The sequence below is a fragment of the Dreissena polymorpha genome, chromosome 5 (genome assembly GCF_020536995.1).
Source record: "Dreissena polymorpha isolate Duluth1 chromosome 5, UMN_Dpol_1.0, whole genome shotgun sequence".
NCBI lineage: Eukaryota > Metazoa > Mollusca > Bivalvia > Myida > Dreissenidae > Dreissena > Dreissena polymorpha.
Genome location: NC_068359.1, coordinates 43893198 through 43919241, shown reverse-complemented (window position 1 = coordinate 43919241; position 26044 = coordinate 43893198). Strand labels below are relative to the sequence as shown.

At 36.8% G+C, this 26044-nt stretch overlaps 1 protein-coding gene, 1 long non-coding RNA gene and 1 pseudogene across 2 annotated transcripts; 2 read left to right on the top strand and 1 right to left on the bottom strand.

Annotated features, from left to right (window-relative positions):
• Positions 1–586: 586 nt before the first annotated feature.
• On the top strand, positions 587–9911 carry LOC127831189 (NAD-dependent protein lipoamidase sirtuin-4, mitochondrial-like; annotated as a pseudogene).
• A 2392-nt stretch (positions 9912–12303) lies between these two features.
• On the bottom strand, positions 12304–16910 carry LOC127832342 (uncharacterized). Its single transcript, XM_052357754.1, has 2 exons — positions 16658–16910; positions 12304–14284 (listed from the first exon to the last, which is right to left on the bottom strand). The coding sequence occupies exon 2, from the start codon at positions 14102–14104 to the stop codon at positions 12551–12553; it is 1554 nt and encodes a 517-aa protein (XP_052213714.1). The 5' UTR covers positions 14105–14284; positions 16658–16910; the 3' UTR covers positions 12304–12550.
• Positions 16911–21382: 4472 nt separating this feature from the next.
• LOC127832352 (uncharacterized) lies at positions 21383–24829 on the top strand. Its single transcript, XR_008026807.1, has 4 exons — positions 21383–22047; positions 22189–22273; positions 22753–22853; positions 23364–24829. It is a non-coding gene; the product is annotated as an uncharacterized LOC127832352 (long non-coding RNA).
• Positions 24830–26044: the final 1215 nt, after the last annotated feature.

Below are 26044 nucleotides of genomic sequence, written 5' to 3'. Positions count from 1 at the left end.
AATACACTATTTGGTTACATGTGTGCAAATATTGTCAATTTTGTATGATTTTCTTAGAATTAATTACTGTTTATGTGATTATGTGCATTTAAACTATACGACAGTTTGCATTATTTTCGCTTTTTTTAAATTTACAGAAATTTGATTTAAACAAATTTCAAATAAATTATCACTTTGAAAAAAGTAAATATACATAAGAATAGCAGAACTTCAAAAAATGTTCGATTTTTAGCAGATACGCATTTTCTGCCCGAAATGATTTTTCTGATTTTGAAAGTCCTTTAAATGCCTTCAAACATATCTCATTGTTCTATGACCAAAGTACCTATTTAAAAAAATCATACACAGTTGTTTAGATGAAAAACTATTCGAACAAATGCAACAAACAAAGGCTTTTCGAACTTTTCAAACTTTCTGAACATTCCTAATATGGTCTGTATTGGATGACCGATTTGTCGGATTGAAATTTACCCTGCTGGACGTTTGTATTACATGTATATTCTTTAAATGGATTTTCGACTATAAGGGGTTCGACGTGATATACCAACTTGTTTTATTACTAATGCACTGTATTACAAATTCCAAAATGGACTGCATCAGTGTATGTAACTTTAATATATAAGTTACTTTATATAAATAATAAACGCTATTTATGTTGTCAATTCAAGCACAACTCACTACACCATGATTTTAAAAACTGTTCGTAGATGACTTATATTTGATTGCATGATTGATGTTATGTAATATTCTAACCGATATAAACACTTAAAAGCTTTGAAAGGTCTTGCAGACTTTCGAAATAATAAATAGTTTATAGTTGACGGCGTATTTGTATTTTCAGTTTCGCAGAGGTTCTAGTCATGGCAGACTTTGTTATATTAGCGTGTCTCTGGATTTCACTCAACCCGGTTGTTGTACCCGGATGGGGAGCACTATATAAAACTAAGTAAGCATCACAATAGTAACACAACTATTGTTAAATGTCGAACATGCATACTTACAGATTGTTTAAGTGGCCTAACTGTAAACAAAACACAAAACAAAGATGCAAGCAAACAACGATTGTATTCCTTAAGTATTAAAAACAGCGAACATTACATGCACGACATGAACTGCAGTTTGTTTAGTGTAATAACTGCATACTTTACTGCATAATTTGATCCGTACTCACACTGCTTGATTTCTAGTGTAGTTTAATATTCATCAGCTTCTTATGATTATATGTCATTGAATATGTTTAAAGATAATCACTCTCACTGTGCTGGCTATGTTCAATAGTTTACTAATGCTTTGTGTTTGAATTGTGCATTATGATATGATACAACACACCTGAAATGGACGCGACTGATCTTTATAGTGTTTCTTATTTAGGAAACATCTGAGTTGTGCATTTAAATAGTCGTTACGCGATATATGCAACTGTGTCATAACATTCATATGTGTTCGTTAAGGCCAATTGTAAATAAATTATCGACCAGATATGACTGTAGATGCTCAAGCATTTGACCATGACGCATGACATAAACCTTGAGCCAGTGCAACTGATTCATAACTTATGCACATCATATTAATGCCCTCAACATTTTAGTCAAGTTTTATGTAAATGGTTTAACTGGGTATAGGAGATAAGGAGCGGACAAAAAGGCGACTCATACCTTTGACCTTAGAGTGAGACCATGACCTTTAGCTGGCATTTCTGACCAATGCCTTGATTGCAGCTTCTAAATGCCCTTTAAATTTAAGGCAAATCGAAGGATATAAGGGATATGGAGCAGACATGAAAATTGAACCTCAAACATTTTACCTTAATCTACGACATTGATCTTGAGCTGGTATGACTGACGCATGCCTTAGACATCTCTTTTTAATGCTTTAAACATTGTAATTAAGTTTCATGACCATGTTTCAATATTCACAAGTGTTATGTACCTTTTTACCTCTATATATGACCTTGGAATTAAAACAGCATGACCGAATTATGTCTTCTTCACTTCATCTCAAAGACCTAAACATTTTAACAAATATTTCAATATGTCTTACGAAACGAATTTCACACTTTATCTGTTGGTCATATAGGTAGACTCACATACCAAAAAATCAGCTCAATATATGAAAGGGTTCCGTAAAAAAAACCTCCGGAAAACGGTTATAAATGAAAAAGATTCAATGTCCCATATAATGTCGTAGTTGTAGATAATTTTGATGGTCTATCTGTGTTGATAAAAGTGAAAGTAAAAATGTGTAGTAGATTAAAAACATTTTATTATGAAGTTACTCGAAAACTTTAGAGGAGGTTTGAATTCAAAGAGAAAATACTATTATGGTCAGTCATACTTTATGATAAATTTCTTGGTAAAATATAAAACATTTCTGAAATCTATTGCTTTAAAGATGTGTGTGAATTTCACACCAATGTTTAAAGCTTTAGACTTCAGAAAGGTGTCAATTTTCTTGTTATATTCCATAAATTTGTATTACAAAATCAGTTGTTTAAGCATTTAAATTCACCTTGAAATGTTCCAAATTATAAAAAAACACAAGCAAATTCGTTGAATTGATATCCCCCGCCAATATGCTTTTGGACTCAAAATTATTATATTTGACACTCAAAAAAGCATTTTTCAAGATACAAAGGGCCATAACTCCATTATTAACAGATGGTGTACAATGCCATTTGGCGTGCATCATCCTCTTGTCCATATATATGCTCATACCAAGTTTCAATTAAATCCGCCAAAGCACTTCCAAGATATGGCTCCGGAGACACAAAAAAGCATTTTTTTTTCAAGTTACAAAGGGACATAACTCTGTTATTAACTGATGGTGTACAATGACATTTGGCGAGCATCATCCTCTTATTCATATACATACTCGTACCAAGTTTCAATGAAATCCGCCAAAGCACTTCCAAGATATGGCTCCGGACGGACGGACGGAAAGACGGACGGAAAGACGGACGAACGGACAATGCCAAAACAATATCCCTCTGCCTATGGCGGGGGATAATTAGGGAGGGGAGACCCTCCCCGCTTGCCCCCCCCCCCCCCGTAAAATATTCCTGCGCACGGCCCTGATACCGAATTTTAAGGCTCGATTGGTCATTGTCGGCTCGAGTACTATTACATTTACCCCGGGTACTCTTAAGTATACTTACATGAACCCCGGGTACGGTAAATATACTTAAACGTACCCGGTCGATATAAGATTGTACCCGAGTTGTATTCCCATCCAAAATCAGATGTCGTAAAACGCGCTACCGATTACCGTGAAACGATATTGTTTATCTTAAACAAAACTTTCTTTTAAAAAAAACCCTGCATCAACATGCTTTTTGAGTATGAGATTCGATAATATAGAGACTATTTAACAGAAAATTGACATAAATGTTAACATAATTCATTAAATAAACGCCGAAAACGCCTGATTTAGCGTTTAAATTCCCGTGTACGTTTAAGTATATTTACCGTACCCGGGGTGCATGTAAGTATACTTAAGAGTACCCGGGATACGTGCAAGTTACAGTAAGTAGTACCCGAGCCGACAATGACCAATCGAGCAATATCAAGTATATCGAATATTTCCAATAAAGACCTCTATGCAGACATAGCTCACTATCCATTGTACACGTTCGTTTTAGGCAGAGATCTATAAACTCACATTTTGACAAATTTATATTGTTTATTGATATATCTGTAAAGGGGCCTTTTCACGTTTTGGTAAATTGACATTTTTTTTTCCAGATTCGCAAATTGTGGTTGTACATGTAGTTATGATAGTTATGAGGAAACAGTATTACTGAACATTTACCATGCTCTAAAATATCCATAATATGCATCTTTTGCCGATTTAAAAACCTAAACATTATAAAGCGTTGCAACGCGAAACGATTGAATGATTTGGAGATTTCTGTTCTTGGCGTTATTATATTTTGTGATACTACGCGGATTGCTTATATAAAGCAAAGTATAAAATACATCAGTGAGTCCCATGTTGGACCCCAAATGTCACAAAGTGAAAAAAAGTACAGCCAAACGAGGTTTCAATGTTGGTTACAACGTAGAATGCAATTCTAGGGATCGTAATTTTTGTCAAGTCATGATGGAAGTTGACCAGAATGTTTTTCTCAATGATAACTAGTTCAAGATCCCCAAATGTCACAGGGCGAGAAAAAAAATGCAGCGAAACCGGGACATGAACCCAGAACCTCTGTTTACAGGGCTAGTGCTCTACACACTGAGCCATCAGTCCGCCTGACACATAATCCCATATGACTTAGTCTAAACAGTGACATTTACACTATTGTGTGTTGTGTTTCCCTAATATTCCTAAAAATATTATGCTGATAATAATCATATCATCCATTTAACTTGTGTATATTTAATATGTAGGTACTGAGCTCGAAACTATGTAGGCTGGCCCAAGTTTTTTTTTTGTACCAAACAAGTCCCATGTGGCCCTAGCTGAGTGGGAGAGAAAGGGCAAGGTCCACTGGTTGGTCACCCAGAATGTTGATGCTCTACACTATAAGGCTGGCAGTAAGAAAGTCACTGAGCTCCATGGTAGTGCACACAGGTTAGCAAGCTTCACATATACAAGTTTAATACGGATGGTATGTATGTTGACAATCACTATAGCAGTTTTTAGCTCGACTTTTCGAAGAAAATAAGAGCTTTTGCCATAGCCTGGTCGTCGGCGTTGGTGTTGGCGTTGCCGTCCGCGTTGGTTAAGTTTATTGTTAAGGTCACTTTAAAAAAAAACTACAAGAGGTATCAACTTATTCACCATAATGACTTTATTTGAAAACATAAGGGCAGATAATTCTAAAATAATATTTGCCAGAGTAATGCCTTCTTAACTTCATTGTAAAGGTTAGGTTTATTGTTAAGGTCCATTTCTCAAAAAATAAAAGAGGTATCAACTTGAAACTCAACATACTTGTTCATCATCATTTGAAAACACAAGAGCAGATAATTCTAAAATAATTTTTGCCCGAGTTATTCCCCTTCTTAAATACATTATTTTAGTTTTAAGTACTTTACTTGATAGCTATAATACATATCGAATTGAAACTCAAAACACTTATTCATTCCGATGATCTCCTTTGAGCACATGGGCAGATAACTCTAATTTGATTTTATCAGAGTTGTGCCCCTTTCTACATTTTATTAATATTTTAGTTTTAAGTCCCTTTCTTGAAAACTATGAGACATATCGACATGAAAATCAACATACTTCTATGTTATGACATCATTTGAATTCACAAGGGCAGATAATCCTACATTTGATTTTATCAGAATTGTGCCTCTTTCCACACTTTATATTTTAGCTCCAATACATTCTCTTGAAAACTATTGGACATATCAAACTGAAACTCATAGCACTTATTAATTATGCTGAACTAATTTTATTTCACAAGGGTAGATAATCCTAAATTTGATTTTATCACAGTTGTGCCCCTTTCCATACTTTATTTTTTGGATTTAAGTCATTTTCGTGAAAATAAGACTTGAAACTCTACATACTTATTCATCATGATTACCTCAATTGAATTCACAAGGGCAGATAATTCTACATATGTTCTTTTTAGAGTTGTGCCCCTTTTTAACATATTTATTTATTATCAAGTACTGAGAAAAAGTCGAGCGTCCAGCACCCGTAGGCGGTGCTCTTGTTAAGTGCTTGTATGGCAGCCTTAACAATTTGCTCCACACTTGGATCATGGATTGTATTCAATGTTGTTATGATTGAATACCTGTTTAGTAAGTCCTAGGGTGCGTGAGTGGTATTGCACTTTCGATTACCATCCATGAACGGACCCATTCAAACCAGGACTGACGTTTCTTGGTTGCAATTTGCGCTTCCAAGGGATCCACTTTTCTGATCAGATAAGCCTCCTCTGGCAAGATTCTTGATTGGTTTGTAGAATGCCTGGGACTAAAAATAATGCTTCATTCATTACAAGGTGTGTGTATACAAGTTTAATCTTATAAGTGCTAGCGGCAATTATTATAGCTAGCATTTGCAATCAGCTTGAGTGAGATTTTAAGATGTCATATTTCAGAGTGATGTGTCTAGAATGTGAGCATAAAATGACACGTCCAGAGATGCAGGTACTCAATGACTCTTATAACCCTAACTGGAGTGCCCAGTCGGATGAAATAGCTCCTGATGCCGATGTTCAACTCTCTCAGGAACAGATCAATGGCTTTAAAATATTCTTTTCTCCTCATACTGTACTATTTTACTATTAGCCTGATAGCGACAGTTGTATCTGCCTACATGACAATTGTAGTCCAAGAGCAGCCAGCACATCTGTGCCATCTGGCTCAGTGTTAACGAAACGTTTTTTAAGGCTCAGCTGAGTTGAGAACGAAACTACAATGCGCTTTGTAAAAATGTATTCGAAAATTAAAGTTTTTTTGATAGTAAAATATTATTTTAAATAGCTATTTGAGCATTGTATGCAATCTCAATCTGAAGTACACTACGAAACTTTCAATATACAATGCATAAGCAAACCAAAGTACATACTCAACACGGGCCTTATCATGGTCAACATTTCGCATTTCAGTCAGTAATTTTCAATTAAACCTCATTCACTTACTATTTAAAACCGTGAAATGGTACCAGACTGTGAAAGATATTTAGTTGGTTAAGAGTTGCATGTTATTGCATATTAAAATCAAACTGGTATATGATGTAACAAGAGCTGTCTCCATAGGATGACACATGCCCCCGAAGATGCTTTGATAGGTTTTTTTTTCATGAAGTTTGGTGATGATCCGATGACAATAGCTGGAGTTATTGAGCGGAAACGAGAAACGAGAGATAATCAAACTTAACATAGATCTTATTACCTTACACATTTTCACGAAGTTTGATGAAGATCCGATGACAATTGCTCGACTTATTGGGCGAAACGAGAAAAAAACGCAATTTTTCGATAATTAAAGGGCCGTTACTCAGAAGTGTCTGGGTCAATTTGGCTGATTATCGAACTTGACCTAGATCTTATGGCCTTACACATTTTCATGAAGTTTGATGAAGATCCGATGACAATTTCTCAAAAGTTATTGAGCGGAAATGATACAAAAACGCAATTTTTCGATGATTCAAGGGCCGTAACTCAGAAGTGTCTGGGTCAATTAGGCTGATTATCGAACTTGACCTAAATCTTATGGCCTTACACATTTTCATGAAGTTTGATAAAGATCCGATGACAATTGCTGGACTTATTGAGCGGAAACGAGAAAAAAACGCAATTTTTCGATGATTCAATGGCTGTAACTCAGAATTGTCTGGGTTAATTTGGCCGATTATCGAACTTGACCTAAATCTTATGGCCTTTCACATTTTCATGAAGTTTGATGAAGATCCAATGACAATTGCTCGACTTACTGAGCGGAAACGAGAAAAAACGCAATTTTTCGATGATTCAAGGGCTGTAACTCAGAAGTGTCTGGGTCAATTTGGCTGATTATCGAACTTGACCTAGATCATATGGCCTTATATATTTTCACAAAGTTTGATGAAGATCCGATGACAATTGCTCGACATATAGAGCGGAAACGAGAAAAAAACGAAATTTTTCGATGATTCAAGGGCCATTACTCAGGAGTGTCTGGGTCAATTTGGCTGATAATGGAACATGACCAAGATTTTATGGCCTTACACATTTTCATGAAGTTTGATGAAGATCCGATGACATTTTTTCAAGTTATTGAGCGGAAACTAATCGGGACGGACGGACTAACTAACTTACTAACGGATGGACGGACGGTGCGATTTTAATATGCCCCCAGAACCGTCTGTTCGGGGGCATAAAAAGATCGGAAGAGGGCAGTTAATACCTTTTGACATTATGCCATAGACTGAACCCAGACACCGAGTCAGTAGACATCCAGTCAGTTCTCAAGCTGTTTGCCATTCAGAAATGTTTGCCATTTAGGTAATTTATCCTCTGAATATTAAGTTTTATGTGAAGGTAATATATATTCCGACATTTTTCTGGTTCCTCCGTGTCCAAGTTGTGGTGGTCCGTTGAAACCAGAGATCACCTTTTTCGGGGACAATGTGATGAAACCTATCGTAGAGTGTGTACATGAGAAAGTGAAAGAGCGACAGTTTGCTGTTTATTGGAACATCATTGCAGGTAGTGTATCCACTGTAGAGAAAAGATTTGAGCTGCGTCACATGAAAACCAACAAAGTGTGACCAGCATTCGCACATTCTCATTAGGAGTCATGATGCTTGCTTTCAGACCTTAAGAATATTACACAATATTTAAAGTGATATTATGGGCATCTAACAGTTTATAGGTGTCTATCGCGACAGTTGTTTATTTTTGGTGTTTTCACTTCATATACACTTATATTTGTTAATGCAGCATCAACATACTATAACAATATCACGGAAAGAGAAAATTAATGCATTTGAATATCAACCGTACTTTCGTTTGACAACTGATCATGCATGTACGATGTGAGCCTAAATTTAGTTTTAGTGCAGATTCGTTCATACGACACACAGACACAATTTTGTTTTACGGATCATTTCGGCTTAGAGGACTGGGTGAGTCACGTAAGAATATCGAATATAAAATATATTTTTATAAACAACTGGTAGCAAGATGAGTTGCAGATAATTGGTCAGTAACCACATTTTAAATAACTCTGTTGACCTGTTAATTGTTTTCAACTCAATTCAACAGTGAAAAATGCCAATAATATCACTTTAAGTGAACAGTATGGATCTTGGTGAGACTGCACAGATGTATCTGGTCCCAAATACACATTGATGGTTTTCACATTGTGCGAAACATTAAATATGTTTTCTTTCAACGAAATGTTACCTCATTTCAATACTTAAAAGAAAAATAATCCTATCAGTGAGTTTTAAAGTTTTTTTGTTACATAATTACAAGTCAATTGAAATGTTGTGGAAGTGGTGCTTTTGTTATATAATTTTCTTCAACGACAGTGTTTTAGACTGGTATTCTGTATGTCAATGTTAGTGTTTTAGACTGGTGTTCTGTATTTCAACGTCAGTGTTTTATACTGGTGTTCTGTATTTCAACATCAGTGTTTTAGACTGGTGTTCTGTATTTCAATGTCAGTGTTTTAGACTGTTGTTCTGTATTTCAACGTCAGTGTTTTAGATTGGTGTTCTGTATTTCAACGTCAGTGTTTTAGACTGGTGTTCTGTATTTCAATATTAGTGTTTAAGACTGATGTTCTGTATTTCAACGTCAGTGTTTTAGACTGGTGTTCTGTATTTCAATGTCAGTGTTTAAGACTGGTGGTCTGTATTTCAACGTCATTGTTTTAGACTGGTGTTCTATATTTCAATGTCAGTGTTTTAGACTGGTGTTTTTTATTTCAATGTCAGTGTTTTAGACTGGTGGTCTGTATTTCAACGTCAGTGTTTTAGACTGGTGTTCTATATTTCAATGTCAGTGTTTTAGACTGGTGTTCTATATTTCAATGTTAGTGTTTTAGACTGGTGTTTTGTATTTCAACGTCAGTGTTGTAGACTCGTGTTCTGTATTTCAATGTTAGGATTTTAGACTGGGGTTTTGTATTTCAACGTCAGTGTTTAAGACTGGTGTTTTATATTTCAATGTCAATGTTTTAGACGTGTGTTCTTTATTTCAATGTTAGTGTTTTGGACTGGTGTTTCGTATTTCAACGTCAGTGTTCTAGACTTGTGTTTTGTATTTCAATGTCAGTGTTTTAGACTGGTATTCTGTATTTCAATGTTAGTGTTTTAGACTGGTGGTCTGTATTTCAATGTCAGTGTTTTAGATTGGTGTTCTGTCTTTCAACTACAGTGTTTTAGACTAGTGTTCTGTATTTCAGGTATACTCAGGGTTCAGGTTTGCGGCCGCCGCCAAGTACCAAGGAAAACCTTAAGCCATTCTAAATATAGGACCTACACGAGCCGACAAGTTGGCACTGTAACAGATACATGCGAAATGTGGGGATATCCTTCCCAAGGTCCAAGTCTGGAGATAACATCAACATAGCTTAGATTATTTTCATATTCAAAGCGCACAGACTCTAAAGTATAACTTGAGGTCCTTACCTAGATCTGTATGTACATTTTATTCTACAGATCTTATGCCAACATTTTTTTAATAAATTGATTTACGGATTTTTTTTTATAAAAATAGGGTCGGGGGGTCGAAATAAAAATAAAAGAAAAAAATCACAGAGTCGACAAAAAAAATGAAAATACAATTTTAGTAGCATTCATGAAAAAAAGAGTCCAACACAAGACAACTTTAAACTGTCAAATTGAAAAGAACCTAAAATGTCATTTACATAAACGCAACAGTAGAACACTATAATTATGTATGTTTCTGACTAGAATGATATAATCTGAGGAACGCTTAACAGTATAACACCATATTAGTGTTTTTCCCAGGAGGGCAAAGGGGCATGGTGTATTACTTTCAAAAAAGGCATTTTAACGCACAGTTTATGCAAAACAGGGCAAAAAAACGTTCTCTGGATACCTGATTTTGAGAGAAACATTTAATCACATTAGAGGCAGTTATGGGAAAAACATAAAAATATGAACAAGCACATTTAATGGTAATTGATGTATTTAACTAACTTTATTTAATATTAATATATTTATCTTGCTTTGTCTTCCATTAAAGTTCCATGCTGTTTCAGAAAACTGTAGAGCATGACAAACACAATAAAGCAATATATGCATATGAGTCTGATTATAAATAGATCCACTAACATATAAATGAAACCATGTTTGCCTTATCCAATTTTTTAACGATAATCCTGCCAGATGTTTTAACTTTGCGAGTAAACTGAATGCAAACACTCGTTTCCGTTACATATATCCACCGAGTAGATAACTAATAAATATGTTGTCGGCATCGAAAACGTTTTTAGCATCGTTCGTTATCACATGTTTCAATTTGCATTTCAGTAATCCCTTCTAAATGTATGATCACCATCGTTTATTTGATCGTTATCTGCCATTTTTGCCGAGAGTCAAAATTTATTTGTTCTATATTGTCCGCCATCGTGTTAAAATGATGTAATCGACAGGTGCGCATCTCTACGTAAAACTGTATAATATGTCCATCTAATACGCGATTCGCATTTAATTCAATATTCTTAATTTTTGACTTGACCATGTAATTTGCGACAATTTCTATTGTGAAATAATGCCGCGGACGCTGTTCATTATTATTGTTGTCAACCCAAACTTTCGAGCACGCCATTTTGCATGCCCAAACAAAGCTTTTACTTTAACATAAATACGATTGGTCTATTCTATTTTAAACAGCCAATGAAATTTGCCGATAGTTAAAATACGGATCCGATAAAACGCTTGCGAATATAAATTTTGATTTTTGTCTTCGACAGTTTTATTTTTTCACGCGGGACTTAAACACTGTAAGCGGAATTTATGAAAATAAAATTGCCGATAGATACTTTTATTTTTATTTCATTTTGACATAAAATACGGTCGGCGCCCCCATAAATCAATTTATTAAAAAATGTTGGCCTTATGCTGAAATATGTTGTGTTGGGATGACTTTTGTGATAAAATAAGATTGCTATTTTGCTGTCCTATAGTTATACCCAAGACGAACACTTTTCACATTGACGTATGATTGCTTTTGTGTTGAGAGACTGCATCGCTTATGCAAAACCTTCATTTATTGGTAAATAGTTATATTAAACTTGGGTTAAGAGTAAGAGTATGTAAATATTCCAAAGCATCAAAAGTTGATGGTCATTTCTTAAAATTTTAAAACTTCCAAATGGTTCTTGTAATTTAAAGGTTATGTTTAACACCTGAAAGTCCTATTAAAATTATTTTGTGAATTCAGAACTCTGCAAACTTGGCCATTCCCTCCACTTTCTGTATCAAATTAAAAATTATAATTATAAAGATAAAGAAGCTATATTTAACATTGCATATACTCAACAAGTAACATTAGCTGTTACAGCTATTGTGCGACAAACACAGTATCCACTTACGAATACCTACCTGGCTACTTCAATTTATCTTCCTAGTGCATCCCATTAATGCTGAGCGTCAAGCATGGGAACCACTAGTGCCATTTTTCTTGATTTCGGTATGTCGCGGCAGGGGATCTTACCCGCGACCTCCCACATACAAAGAGGCCAGTCTTCCGCTGGGCTATTAAGGCGGTTAAAACACAGCTCTGGGCATTGTAAGCAACTACGGTGGGATTTCATTGGTCCAGGGACAATGAACAACAATTTACTGTGTGTATTGCTTAAATGTTGAAGCAAAAAGCATGACCTGTATTAATACGCATTTATTTTATGTGTTAATTTATGATATGTTGAATAACAAATACTGTTATCATATGTAACTCATTTCACACCGTAATTTTGTATCATCTACATCACTTGTTTGTTGAAAATAAAATAGTTTTTACCTTCTCTTAATTCCTAAGTAACCTTTATCCCCCCTCCCCACTTATGTAACTGTTATAGAACGCTACAGGATGCTGTTTATATTTTCTTGACAAGTTTTCTCTTCGATTTCATATCCTGGAATAAATAATACTTGAAGTTTCTTCATCCCCAGATTGTTTTTGATCTCCAGATTGAGTGGGATCTACAGATTTTATTCTCCTATCTAATTCTTCATCCAACATTGTTGGAACCCTTTCGCCCATGCTCGAGTAAAGCATTGCTGCATCTCTGTATTGACTTTTTGGAAGATCTTTTTCCCACTGATTTTTGTCGTCACCTTTAACTTTTACCATTTTTTTCATCTCTTCGGGAGGAATAAATTCTTCCCTAAATATCTTGCATAAATTGTTCATAAGTTCTTCTTCATTTGGAAGATACTGAACCTTAAAGGTGGTTTTCAAGTACGCCCATCCATATATAACTGTCGTACACTTCAGGGCAGTTTGTATTATGTCAAAGTCAAACCCTGATGGAATAACTGTTTTAAGATTTTCTAGAAGTTGTTGGATGAATTTCCAACATTTTCCGAGAACAAAATTTCTATTTCCAGCCCATGATTGATTTTCATGATGTAGACTAAAATTCTTTTCCACAATCCTACTGTTGAGAAGGTTGAAGTCATTTAACAGGAGATGGGGAAGGAATGCATTCTCATGTGCGTTAGACAGAAACGTTATAATGTCCATTACACATGGCAGCAGGTCCGGCATAGAGCAGGATTGGATGTGATGTAACACAGCTGTTTTCAGGATGTATGTTGTTGGTATTCCAGGCATGTTACTCATAACGGACAGAATGTAGTCCAGGATAATTTTAAGTGCCATGTAACAATCTCTGTGTACCTGTGAAGTAGATTGTAATAGTTGTCTTTCAAACTCACAGTGGGATACTTTCCAGCACGTGTTATGGTCCCCTTTACATCCTTTCGGAACCAGGTAACAAACATGTTCATGTGTAGTTGTTCCGCTTTTACTGCCGTTGTGACTGTCGGATCCAGTGCCGTGTAACTCTGTGGATAAGTCAGGTTTTATCTTTGTGACTTCAATTGCTGGTAGAAAGTCGATGAGGATGATAAATTTCTGACTTATATTTTTCTGTTGCTGTGACAACTCGCATGGTGACGTTAAATATTTGTCGGTGTTCCTTTCCCATAGAAACGCTACTGTGCAGTTCAATTCTACTGGATGGTATTTACCTCCAGTAGCAAACACCAAAGTGCCTGTACTCTTTTTCACCTTGCACTTCTCACAATTCTCATCATATCGACACGTTTTTTTGACATCTCCAAAACTTACTAATTCGCAGCCTTCAATTATGTTTTCTTCAGTTTTGAATTCATAACACCCGCATAGATTTGATACCGATTTCATCATGTATAGCCTATAATTGAAGGAAAAGAGTTTAATGCTGATCATACCCATTGAACCAGCCGAATCACTATCATTAGTATATTCCTCTGGAAACTGTCCCAATATGTCTTCAACTTCCACAAAACCTTCACAAGAATTCACATATCTGAAAGATCCTGGTTGAAACTTGTGTAGTATGGCCAGAAAGTCAAACTCCAAGACAGCTGTTGTGTCATCTCCCGTAAATCTCCAGATCCGAGTTTTTTCAGCCATACTTCCACATTGCACTATCTTTGTGGATTTGAAGTGTGGGTATTTATCTTCCACATCAGCTAATGACTTTCTCAAGAGATCATCAACTGCGGATTGTCTTGTATTTCTTCACTGTCAAGATCTACTGCAATATCTTTTACCAGTTTCCCAAGAAATTCTTCCATCAGTGTTCCCATGTTTCTGAAATATTTTAAGAAACTATGTAAGGTCAGTGAGAAGTAAAAATCTGCAGTTTATAGAAATTAATCGGCAGTCCGGTAATTAAATTAATGGAAGTTTTTGATCCCTCAAGAATTCAATGTCAAAAATTGCCGACTTGGTTTTATTGCGTCGGTTCATGAGAGAAAGTGAAAGATCTCTCACTTCCCTTAGCACCGGCTAAGAAATCGGCCATTTAGTCGTAAGTTTATCACCAGCTTAATCAGCAGTTAAGTAAAAGTAAAAAAGCAGTTAAGAAAAAGTGAATTAAACAGCAGCAATAAATGTAAAGTGAATCAGCTGTTATATTATTATTTTACCAGATTTGTATAGCGCTCTTTTCACACATAGTTGTGCGTTCAAAAGCGCTTAAATAACATAAGTAATTAAAAAAAGATAATCAGAAGTTCATTAAAAGATAATCAGCAGTGCAGTAAATGTGAAACAGAAATTCAGTAAAAGTGAAACAGCAGTCCATTAAAAGATAATCAGCAGTGCAGTAAAAGTGAAACAGCAGTTCATTAAAAGATAATCAGCAGTGCAGTAAACGTGAAACAGAAATTCAGTAAAGGTGAAACCGCAGTTTAGTTAAAGGCAGGGCCCACTCTTGCCGCCAGGGGAAGCCACCCACATCCCTCATGAGGGGGGAATTTCGCGTCGTTTTGGGCGAAGAGGGGAATTTTAAAAGATCTTTTCACCAACCATTCAACACCTAAAATTGCTATATTTTAATGTGATTTACATAAATATACATTTAATCAAAGGTTAGTAACACGATACAGGCTGGCAACATAGGTATAAAAGTTAAAAAAAAAAATTGAGGGGGTATTTTTAGCTGAAAAAGGTGGAAAATGTATACTTTTTTCATGGGGGAAGCCGCCGATATTCGGCGGTAAAAAGTGCCAAACGAGGGCCCTGAAAGGTATGTCAGCAGTTCATTTAAAGGTGAGTAAATGAATCAGAAGAAATTAATTGGTAGTTCTAGAACAATTTAACTAGTAGTTTAGTGTGAAGTTTAATCAGCAATTAAGAACTAAATAAACTGGCTGTTCAGTAAGAACTGAATGGTAAATCAGAAGTTCTGATGCACAACTTGAAGTTATTATGAAAAGAATATAAAAATTCCAAATAAATATACATACCTTTCTGTTTAAATGCGTGGTAATATGTTGTTCTTGTATTTCACATTAGTTAAATATGTATTTACTAATCTATATTGATTTAACTATCAAAAAGAATTCCCCTTCTATCAGCACAAAGAACTTTCTGGTCTATTTTTTAAGATTTGTTTCTGGTATTGAAAGATTAATGGTCTTGTGACATTTTACCAATATTGATCCTATCAAGATTGTATAGTCATTTTGAAATGTATTGTCACAAAAAAATGTAAGTGGTAGCAAAACATGCCCTGCAATTTTAATGTAATACTCCTCGCGTCAATCATCAAACAATGACATTACTAACTTCAAACAAAACAAAAATTAAGTTATCTGCTCTAGATTTAAGTGCAAAAAACCTCATTTTTTCAGGGGACAGAGAACTCATAAATGAGATCAGTGAGCCCATATTTTAATTTGAAAACAATATTGCATTTGTAAAATGCATTGCCACTGCAATGAGTGTTTTGGCATATAAATGTGAACGTATACAAGCTTGTTCTACCATTGGACCTAGTGACCTAGTTTTTGACCCAATATGACCAAAATTCAAACTTGACCATTATTTAAACAAAATAAACATTTTAACATCAGATCATGATGATTGAAGTGGCCTCTTTAGTGTTTAAAAGATGTTTTCTATTGTTTGACCTAATGACCTTTTTTTTACCCCACATGACCTATATTTAAACTTTACCTTGATATCATTCAGATAAACATTTTGACCAAAGATCGTGAAGATTGAAGCAAAATTGTAGCCACAATAATGTTTACAAGGTATTCCTATTATTTGACCTGGTTACCTAGTTTTTGACCCCATATGACCCATATGACTCGAACAAATAGCTTTTTAACTCTATCGAATGTCACTATCTTTAAGATACTTGCGTTTTGACCACACAGAATGCTTCTTTTCCTGGGACAAATAGTGTTTAAACCTCTCAGAAAGCCACTTTGATTCAAGATAACAGTGTTTAAATGCAACAAAATGCCTGTTTGACAAAACCGCATAGCTGTGCAACCCACTTGAATGTGTAATGTACATTTCACGTATTACATGTAAATATCATCCGAATTCATTCCGCATCCCAATATCGGTGCACATTCTTTCTGTTGTTCGCATTTTGTCTATACAGTGCACTGCATTTAGCGAGATAATGTTCTCCAAGATCTAATATATTTATATATTTGTATTTACCTTGTGTTTAGTCCATTATATGTTGTTTGTTGTGAGAATAATCCAACATATTTGAAATTCCTGCACTATCAAAATCGTTGCAGCAATTTATATTGATGACGTAGAAATAGGAAATCGCAGGTATCATCTCCTCACTCCTGATACTCACTAGCATAGTTTCCATCACAGGAAACCACAGATATTTACACACCCAAGAGCGTGTGTCGTAGCAAACAATATAAGGCCTTCAAATACACTGACATGCAGTGTAATTGCTGCTGGTCTCCAGATGCGACACAAACGCTATTTACAACCCACAATGCATAGACAAAACAAGTCACTCGCATACTTGATGAGACTCTTGATGTCCATTTCGTGCGATGTAGAGAGCAATCCAGGTCCTGACTCCCCATGCGGAACATGTGGTTCTGAGGTATTTGATGAGGACCCTGCTGTTGATTGTGACAGCTGCGGGATGTGGTTCCATCTTCAGTGTCAATGCTTGGATCCAGCATGGAACAATCAAATGATAGCCCAAGAGCATTCCTTTGCCTGGAAATGCTCCATCTGTGAAAATGTGAATCTGTCAAATGTTTCCCGTATATTTTCTGCCTCAACCCACAATAGCTTCTTTTCTCTTGTAGCAGAAGATCACTCCAATGTCACAGATTTACCACCAAGAAACCCACAAATTCATAATTACATATCCAAATTGAACATTCTCTGTATCAACTGCCAATTTATAGTGAACAAAAAACTGGAGCTCCAAAACTTGATCCACACACGCCACCCAGACATCATCACCGCAACAGAATCCTGGCTGACTGAGGAACACTACAACAGTGAAATCTTCCCCGAGTCACTAGGCTACAAAGTCTTCCGCAGGGACAGGGCAAAAGGTAAGGGCGTTGGAGTCTTCATACTGGTTAAAAACACATCTCACATCTGCACTAGCTAAACTTTACACTGATTGTGAGATCCTATGGATCAAAATACCTATTAAAAGAAGTCAGCCTCACAATGTTGCAGTCTACTACAGACCACATGAGTCTGACATGGAAAGCCTTATTGAGCTTGAGAAATCCCTTGCATTGGCCAGTAAGGTCAAAGGACCAAAAGTCATCCTAGAAGACTTCAATTTCCCCAAACTCTTTTGGGATACAGAGCACACTCCATCCCCTAAACCAAGATGCAGCACCTCCACTGTATATGACACATTTCTAGAGGTCATTGAAGACTTAAGCCTCACCCAGATGGTGAGCGAAAGTACTCGGCAAGGAAACATCCTCGATCTGTTCCTTACTACAAACCACACCCTTGTTGAGAGAGTTGAGATAGTACCAGGAATCTCAGATCATGAAATTGTCTCGGTAACTGTCAAAGCGAGGCCTACAATCCTTAAACAAATCCCCAGAACCTGCCGTCTCTATAAAAAGGCAAATTGGCCTGCATTTAGGGAATACATACAGGATGCTACCCAAAATACCCTTCTGCAAGCGGACACACTCACAGTCGAGGAACTATGGAGTCGCTTCAAATCCATGATAGAGGATGGAATCTCCAGGTTTGTCCCGACCAAGAAATTGGGTCCAAAAAGTCTCTCCCATGGGTCACAAAAGAAATCAAAAAGCTAACTCACAAGAGAGACATGCTCTATGCCAAATATACAAAATAAAAAAATAAAAAGTACAGTCAAATCTGGCAAAAAGTAAAAAAAAACTTAAAACAATAATTAGAAATAAAATCAAAAAGCCCACAACTCCTACTTGGAAGATATCCTAGACATTGCAGCGAACAACATTGAAGAAGGCAAATTTTCTCCAAAGAAGCTGTACACTCTCCTAAAAAAACTCAAAACAAGACTCACAAACTATCTCTCCCCTAAAAGACCAACTGACTGGAACCCCTAAATCAGATAATAAAGAAAAGGCGAATATTTTGAATAGACAGTTTCAGTCTGTATTTTCAGGTACCACCCCCTATCTCTGAAGCAGGCCTGCTTGCAGAAGCTACCCAGATGGATACCCCAGCGGTTCCTCGGTTATCCCCGGATGGAAGACATCTCAGTCAGTAAAGTGGGCATCCTCAAACTCCTAGGCAACCTAAAGGTAGACAAAGCGTCAGGCCCAAACCAGATTAGACCAGTGGTACTCAAGGAGCTGCGACATGAGCTATCTGACTTCATCCAAATTCTTTTTCAGAAATCCCTGTCAACTGGTGAGATCCCACGTGAATGGGCCAAGGCAAATGTATGCCCTGTCTATAATAAAGGAGACACCAGTGACCCGGCAAACTATCGCCCTATCTCTTTGACCTGTATCCTCTGTAAAACCCTAGAACATGTAATTGCTTCTCACCTATCCAATCACTTCAACACCCATTACATTTTGTATGAACTCCAGCAGGGCTTTCGAGACCGACGCTCCTGTGAGACCCAACTGATTGAGTTAACGGACCAGCTTGTCAACAACCTAGCAGCAGGCCGCAAAACTGATCTCATCCTTCTTGTCTTCAGTAAGGCCTTTGACAATGTGAACCATCTGAAACTCCTCTATCTCCTCCAAGAATATGGCGTCTCCTCTCAGGTTCTTGACTGGACCCGTTCCTTCCTCTTTGGAAGAAGTCAGACAGTCGTATTGGATGGCGAGTGCTCCACAGAAGTTCCAGTAACCTCTGGTGTCCCCCAAGGCTCTGTCCTTGGACCACTTCTCTTTCTGATCTATATAAATCAACTCCCTTCGTCTGTCACCAAATCCGATGTCCGCCTCTTTGCAGATTATACGGCCATTTACATTACTGTCAACTCTCTCTCAGATTGCGCATCCCTGCAGCAAGACCTTGACAAGCTACAGGAATGGGAACAAGAGTAGGGCATGGAATTTAACCCCTCCAAATGCCAGGTCCTGCACATCACAAGGAAACACAACGGCATTAAACACAGTTACTTTCTCCATGGCCAGGCTCTTGAATCTGTTTATGATGCTAAATATCTTGGACTCGATCTCTCTTCTGACCTCAGCTATAAAACACACATTGACAGAATCACCAAAAATGCAAACCAATCACTAGGCTTCATTAAAAGGAACATTACAACACAAAATAAAAAGGTACGAGAACTCGCATCCAAGTCTCTGGTCCGACCACAAGTTGAGTACGATTCCACTGTCTGGAGCCCATGTACCAAAACTGCCATCAATCAAGTGGAAAGCGTGCAGAACCGGGCTGCACGCTGGGTGCAGCGAGATTATTCTCCCTTTTCTAGTGTCTCGGCCATGGTACAAGATCTCGGCTGGAGATCGCTTGCAGATCGTAGAAATGACAGCAGACTCATCATGTTCTACAAAATCTATCACAACCTTGTTGCCATACCTCTCCAACAATATATACAAGCACCAATCCGCTTCACTAGACACATGCACCCACTATATCTACAAAAGGTACAGACAGGATCACTCTACCACTATTACTGCTTTTTCCCACACAGCATCACACTATGGGACAAGCTCTCGGCTGATATCGCTACCCTACCGGATCTAGCGAAGTTTAAGAGGGCAGAGGTAAATGTGCGGTACAAGTCTCCTAAATGATGTTTTTTAACCCTCACTTTTAACTGTCACTTTCACTCAACTCTTTTAACCACTTGATTTCTCTCCATTCTTCTGGAAATTTCAAGCTTTATAGTCTCACTACCAAACAATATTCCTTGTTGGGTCCCTTTTGCTTTTCACTTTCACTAATGTTCCTGACGCGCGCCTTTTTCCTGCCTATAATACTCGAAATAGCGGTTGGTAGTATACAGAGATAGATAGATAGATGGATGGATGGATGGATGGATGGATGGATGGATGGATGGATGGATGGATGGATGGATGGATGGATGGATGGATGGATGGATGGATGGAATGGATGGATGGATGGATGATGGATGGATGGATGGATGGATGGATGGATGGATGGGTGGTGGGTGGGTGGGTGGGTGGGTGGGTGGATGGATGGATGGATGGATGGATGGATGGATGGATGGATGGATGGATGGATGGATGGATGGATGGATGGATGGATGGATGGATGGATGGATGGATGGATGGATGGATGGATGGATGGATGGATGGATGGACATACTGCAATTTTTCTTAAAGGGGCATTTTCACGTTTGGGTAAATTGACAAAATAAAAAAAATATTTCAGATTCGCAAATTTTCGTTTTAGTTATGATATTTGTACGAAACAGTAATACTGAACATTTACCATGCTCTAAAATATCCATTATATGCATCTTTTTACGATTTAAAAACTTGAAAATTATAAAGTGTTGCAAAACGAAACGATTGAATAATTTGGAAAGTTCTGCTGTTGTCGTTATTTGTATGAAACTACGAGGATTGCTTATATTAAGTATAAAATACAACCTTCATTGTATGAGCGGGGATTGCCAAGTGGTCTAAGTGGTAAACTTTTTATATCATGACTCCAGGGTTCAGTGGTTCGAGTCCTGTTGAGGTTTACTTTTTTTTTCTTTCTTTAATTTTATTCTTGATTTTTTACTGCAGATTTTTAGATTAAATGTTTATATTTATCAATATAAAGCATTTAATGAAAAGCTTCAATACAAGCCAAAATCTGTGAAAAGGCCCCTTTAAATGAAAGGGCCCACAGTACACTTTCCCTCAATACAAAGAAATAGATGTGTTTTATTGTCCCTGATTGTAACAATTTTACTCGACGGTGGAGGCAAGCCTTTAGGTTACATTACACTAAATCATTGTGTATCCCTCCGTGGTCCATTCGAAAGTAGTGCCTATTTCTAAATAGTTCCTTTTCTCTTCTTGAATATAAGCCATTTAACAATGTGAGACATGTCTTTTGTGGTTATTTGTAATATCCTGTATGTGTCTGGAGTACTTTGATGCCTTGGATTGGAAGCTAACTTAAAAGATGAACTTTTGAGGGTGTGTTTTCTATTGTGTGGGGCTTTTGTCGAAATTAGGATTCCGAAACACGTTTTTCTACGGTGGGTTCATTCGACAGCGATTTACTTTCTTAGAAGTTGCGAGACGGTATGTTTTTGATTGCAATTATTGGAAGATGACAGATCCATCTTTAAAATGATACCAGGTTCGGAAAAATTGATACGTCGGAAAGGCAAGAAAAATGCTGTGAAAGTTGTCAGTTTTATAATGGGACCCTATGGGAATCGGAATTAGTGTAATATAACCTTTAAAAAGCACATTTACTGCAATGTCAAGGTCACATGGATTCGTCTGCAAGCGTAACAAGTAGAAAATGAATTGTAATGAATGTTTTGATGATTTGGGCTCTAAAATAGATGAGAGATGTCAATATTTTGGTCCAAATGGATGTTTTAGGTGGTTTTGGACTGTTCCGGATGGTTGGGGAACTGGTATGGACAAGTAAGGGTAACATTTCCAACAAATCTTAAATGTAAATATTATTATGTTCATAGATTGAAGTTTCATGTGGAGAGCAAGATGAAAAATATGCCAAATTACATGCGTGCAACCCATTTATGCCATTTTTCTCTTTGTTTGTAGGCCTGACCGTTTGTCCTTGAGCCGTAGATGGTCAACAATCCGCTAGCTGTCTTGCTCTGACTGGTGCACTGGACATGATTTCAATGTGAGTCATCATACTGATTGTTTAATTAACACATGAATTTCAGTTTGTTCGTTAAAGTACTAACTTAGCTGTGTATTTACAGTGGACGTGGTGGTGCGGTGCATGTGGTAGACTAGGTATTTCCATATATACACTATGTTTACAGAATTGCGGCCAGTGGAGCAACATAGCTAATGAGTTAATAGCACTAGTTCTTCAGACATATAACTTTATTTTCAACCTATAAAGCATATTTAGCTGTAGGTGGGGCCATTTAGCTGTAAGATCTGGCTTTTGTTCTGTTAAGCCCTTAGAGTAATGAATTTCAGAGTGAAGACCATAGCGCCTTTTCCTAGTCAAGTATCGGGCAGCTGTATGTCTTTTCAGAAATGCACATGTCTTCTTAAGCATGTCATTGTGTTTGCTTTTAATACGATAGGCAATAAACTCATTACCTTTAGACAAATGAGCATCTGTAATTTCAGATTTCACTATTTCAGAGTCAGCCAGACCATGATTGAGCTTAAGGATTGTGCTGCGGATGCAGCCTGTGCAGTTCCGGGAGAAAGTCACTGTCTTGGGCAATGCGGTCTGGTATCAGGTGAGCACTTTTGAAAGCCTCACACTTTTGGGGGGTCTTAAGCCTTGTGCTGTCAATGCGATCTGGTTTAAGTACAATTAGAATGCATTCTTAAAGCAGTACTTCATCATCAGATATGGTTATCTCAAGCTTACAGTTCGCGGGCAGATATGACTTCGATTTGTTCTTGCTAGCAGAACCCGTACAGGCCAAACAATGCGTTAAGCACTATTTTCCACAGCAACCCTTGCAGACAGAAAAACAATACTTAAAATTACTTCTGGCATTTAATTTCTAATTTCCTTTATATCTCTTTTGTATGTTTGTTTGCCCTTTTTAACTCTGACATGCCATCTTGCTCACATTGATGGAGCATACCCGTTTTTGTTTAGAGCCAAGTCCCCAGCTGCTCGAGTTTGCCGTGTCAATAATGAGAAAGCCATGGCATGATGTCTCCTCTATGTGTTTCCTTATCTCAGTGTTGAACATGATTGCCAGTTTCAGGGGCCTAAACATTTTATTTTATTAAAGGTCTGGATGATCCTTGCCTGACTGCGGGTTTGTGTACACCTCAATCCGACTCTGTGTCCTGAACAGAGGCCGCAGTGGTGCAGCGCTTGTGGACGATCCATCAACATCCTGAAAGGTCAACACTTCACCAAGCTGGGAAAATTGATCCTGATAGTCATCCCCAGGTAGTGGAATGAATGTACACTGAACTACAGTGGAATCACACCCAAATGACTTTCCTGCCACGACATTAGTGTGGCCACTCGCGTAGGAATTCCTTAGCAAACATTCTCTTTTGCATGGTTACTGTGGGCATTTTTGCAACACTTAAGCTTTCAACACTGGATTTTAAAGAGAATACTTAATAAAATGTCGCTAACAGGACTTAGTTATATGAGAGAGACTATCTGGATGCGCATTAAGTGTCACTTTGTGTCGTAAGCTGTTGAAGGAGCGATTTGCGCCTTTTTAAGTGTTAATTTTGGGTAGCCGGCTTGTATCGGCTTGAAAGCTGCAAATTTTGCCTCTCATCATAATGGCATTAATTTTTGTAATTGCAATGTGTATGCTTAGATTGTAAGTGAAGCTTTTAATAATAATTTTCTTAAAAAACATGATTTTATATGCTGTCAGTGAGTTTTTTATTGAAAAAAGTGCTTAAAATTAAAAAAAAGTCTCCTGTTTCATCAAGAAAAGTACACTGATTCACAATCAATACATTTATTTGGGCCTTTTCCTGTTATATTGGGGAATTTCGCATGCAATGATACCAGTTTTTGCCATAAAAGTTACGCGTAACAATAATTGGAACCACGAAATCAGCTGTCGTCACTTAGACTAAAAATCATGCATTCCGACTTGACTGCGGCCAATTTAGTCACCGCTTAAAATGGCCATTTTAAGGCCTTTACCCCCATCCGAATGCACTGAAATTGCATATTCATTGTGGAAATAGTTGAAATCTCATGTGGAGAAAGTTTGAAAAAGATAGGACAAAGTTGAGTTCCCTTAAAGGTTACATTACACTAAATCATTGTGTATCCCTCCGTGGTCCATTCGAAAGTAGTGCCTATTTCTAAATAGTTCCTTTTCTCTTCTTGAATATAAGCCATTTAACAATGTGAGACATGTCTTTTGTGGTTATTTGTAATATCCTGTATGTGTCTGGAGTACTTTGATGCCTTGGATTGGAAGCTAACTTAAAAGATGAACTTTTGAGGGTGTGTTTTCTATTGTGTGGGGCTTTTGTCGAAATTAGGATTCCGAAACACGTTTTTCTACGGTGGGTTCATTCGACAGCGATTTACTTTCTTAGAAGTTGCGAGACGGTATGTTTTTGATTGCAATTATTGGAAGATGACAGATCCATCTTTAAAATGATACCAGGTTCGGAAAAATTGATACGTCGGAAAGGCAAGAAAAATGCTGTGAAAGTTGTCAGTTTTATAATGGGACCCTATGGGAATCGGAATTAGTGTAATATAACCTTTAGGCAATGTTTTCTTATCGCATTGTACATACATCCCTGATCAGTCAATTACCCCTTGTTACCCTGAATGCTCCATCTATCGATGATAGAAGTAACACGTCTTTTGTTTTGCCAAGTAAAGAGAAGCAGCGAATTAAAGCAAATGATACAGGAGGTCATAGATCTGAAAACTGCTGACATTAGTAATTTGTGAAAAAAAACAAACAATAATGGAAGCAATTAGAGAGGTATTATGAATTATTGTAATTAATTTAAACCATCAAGTTTCTTTGTCTAAGTTCAAGGCCCATAACTTCGCCAAAAAATAATGGACCGGAACGAAAGACATACTTATTGTATATCATTAAGGTAGACTCACAAACCAAATATCAGCTTAATATATCAAAGCGTTTTGAAAAAAAAAACAAGTTCGAAAATTGAAAAGCCGGAGGGACGGACAGTCCGACTGACACATGCCACCATCCCGGGGGCACAATAAGCATCTTAATCTGAAAGAGTTGGATAAAAATCCTCCGGGAGACGCTTACTAAAAGCAAAAAAATAAATAAGTCCAAGGACCATTACTTCGCCAAATATCGATGGAAAGATACGAATTTCACACTTTATATGTTGGTCATATAGGTAGACTCACATTCCAAAAAATCAGCTCAATATCTGAAAGGGTTCCGTAAAAAACTCCGGAAAACGGTTATAATTGAAAAATATTCAATGCCCCATATAATGTCGCAGTTGTAGATGATTTTGATGGTTTATCTGTGTTGATGAAGGTGAAAGTAAAAATGTGTAGTAGATTAAAAACATTTTATTAGGAAGTTACTCGGAAACTTTAGAGGAGGTTTGAATTCAAACAGAAAATACTATTATGGTCAGTTATACTTTATGATAAATTTCTTGGTAAAATATCAAACATTTCTGAAACCTTCTGCTTTAAACATGTGTGTGAATTTCACACCAATGTTTAAAGCTTTATACTTCAGAAAGGTGTCAATTTTCTTGTTATATTCCATAAATGTGTATTACAAAATCAGTTATTTAAGCATTTAAATTCACCTTCAAATGTGCCAATTAAAAAAAAAACACAAGCAAATTCTTTGAATTGATATCACCCGCCAATATGCTTCTGGACACAAAAGTATTATATTTGACACTCAAAAAAGCATTTTTCAAGATACAAAAGGCCATAACTCCGTTATTAACAGATAGTGTACGATGC

Excerpts from the sequence above, each read along its gene's own strand:
- LOC127832342 (XM_052357754.1), bottom strand. The coding sequence starts at position 14,104 with ATGGCTGAAAAAACTCGGATCTGGAGATTTACGGGAGATGACACAACA.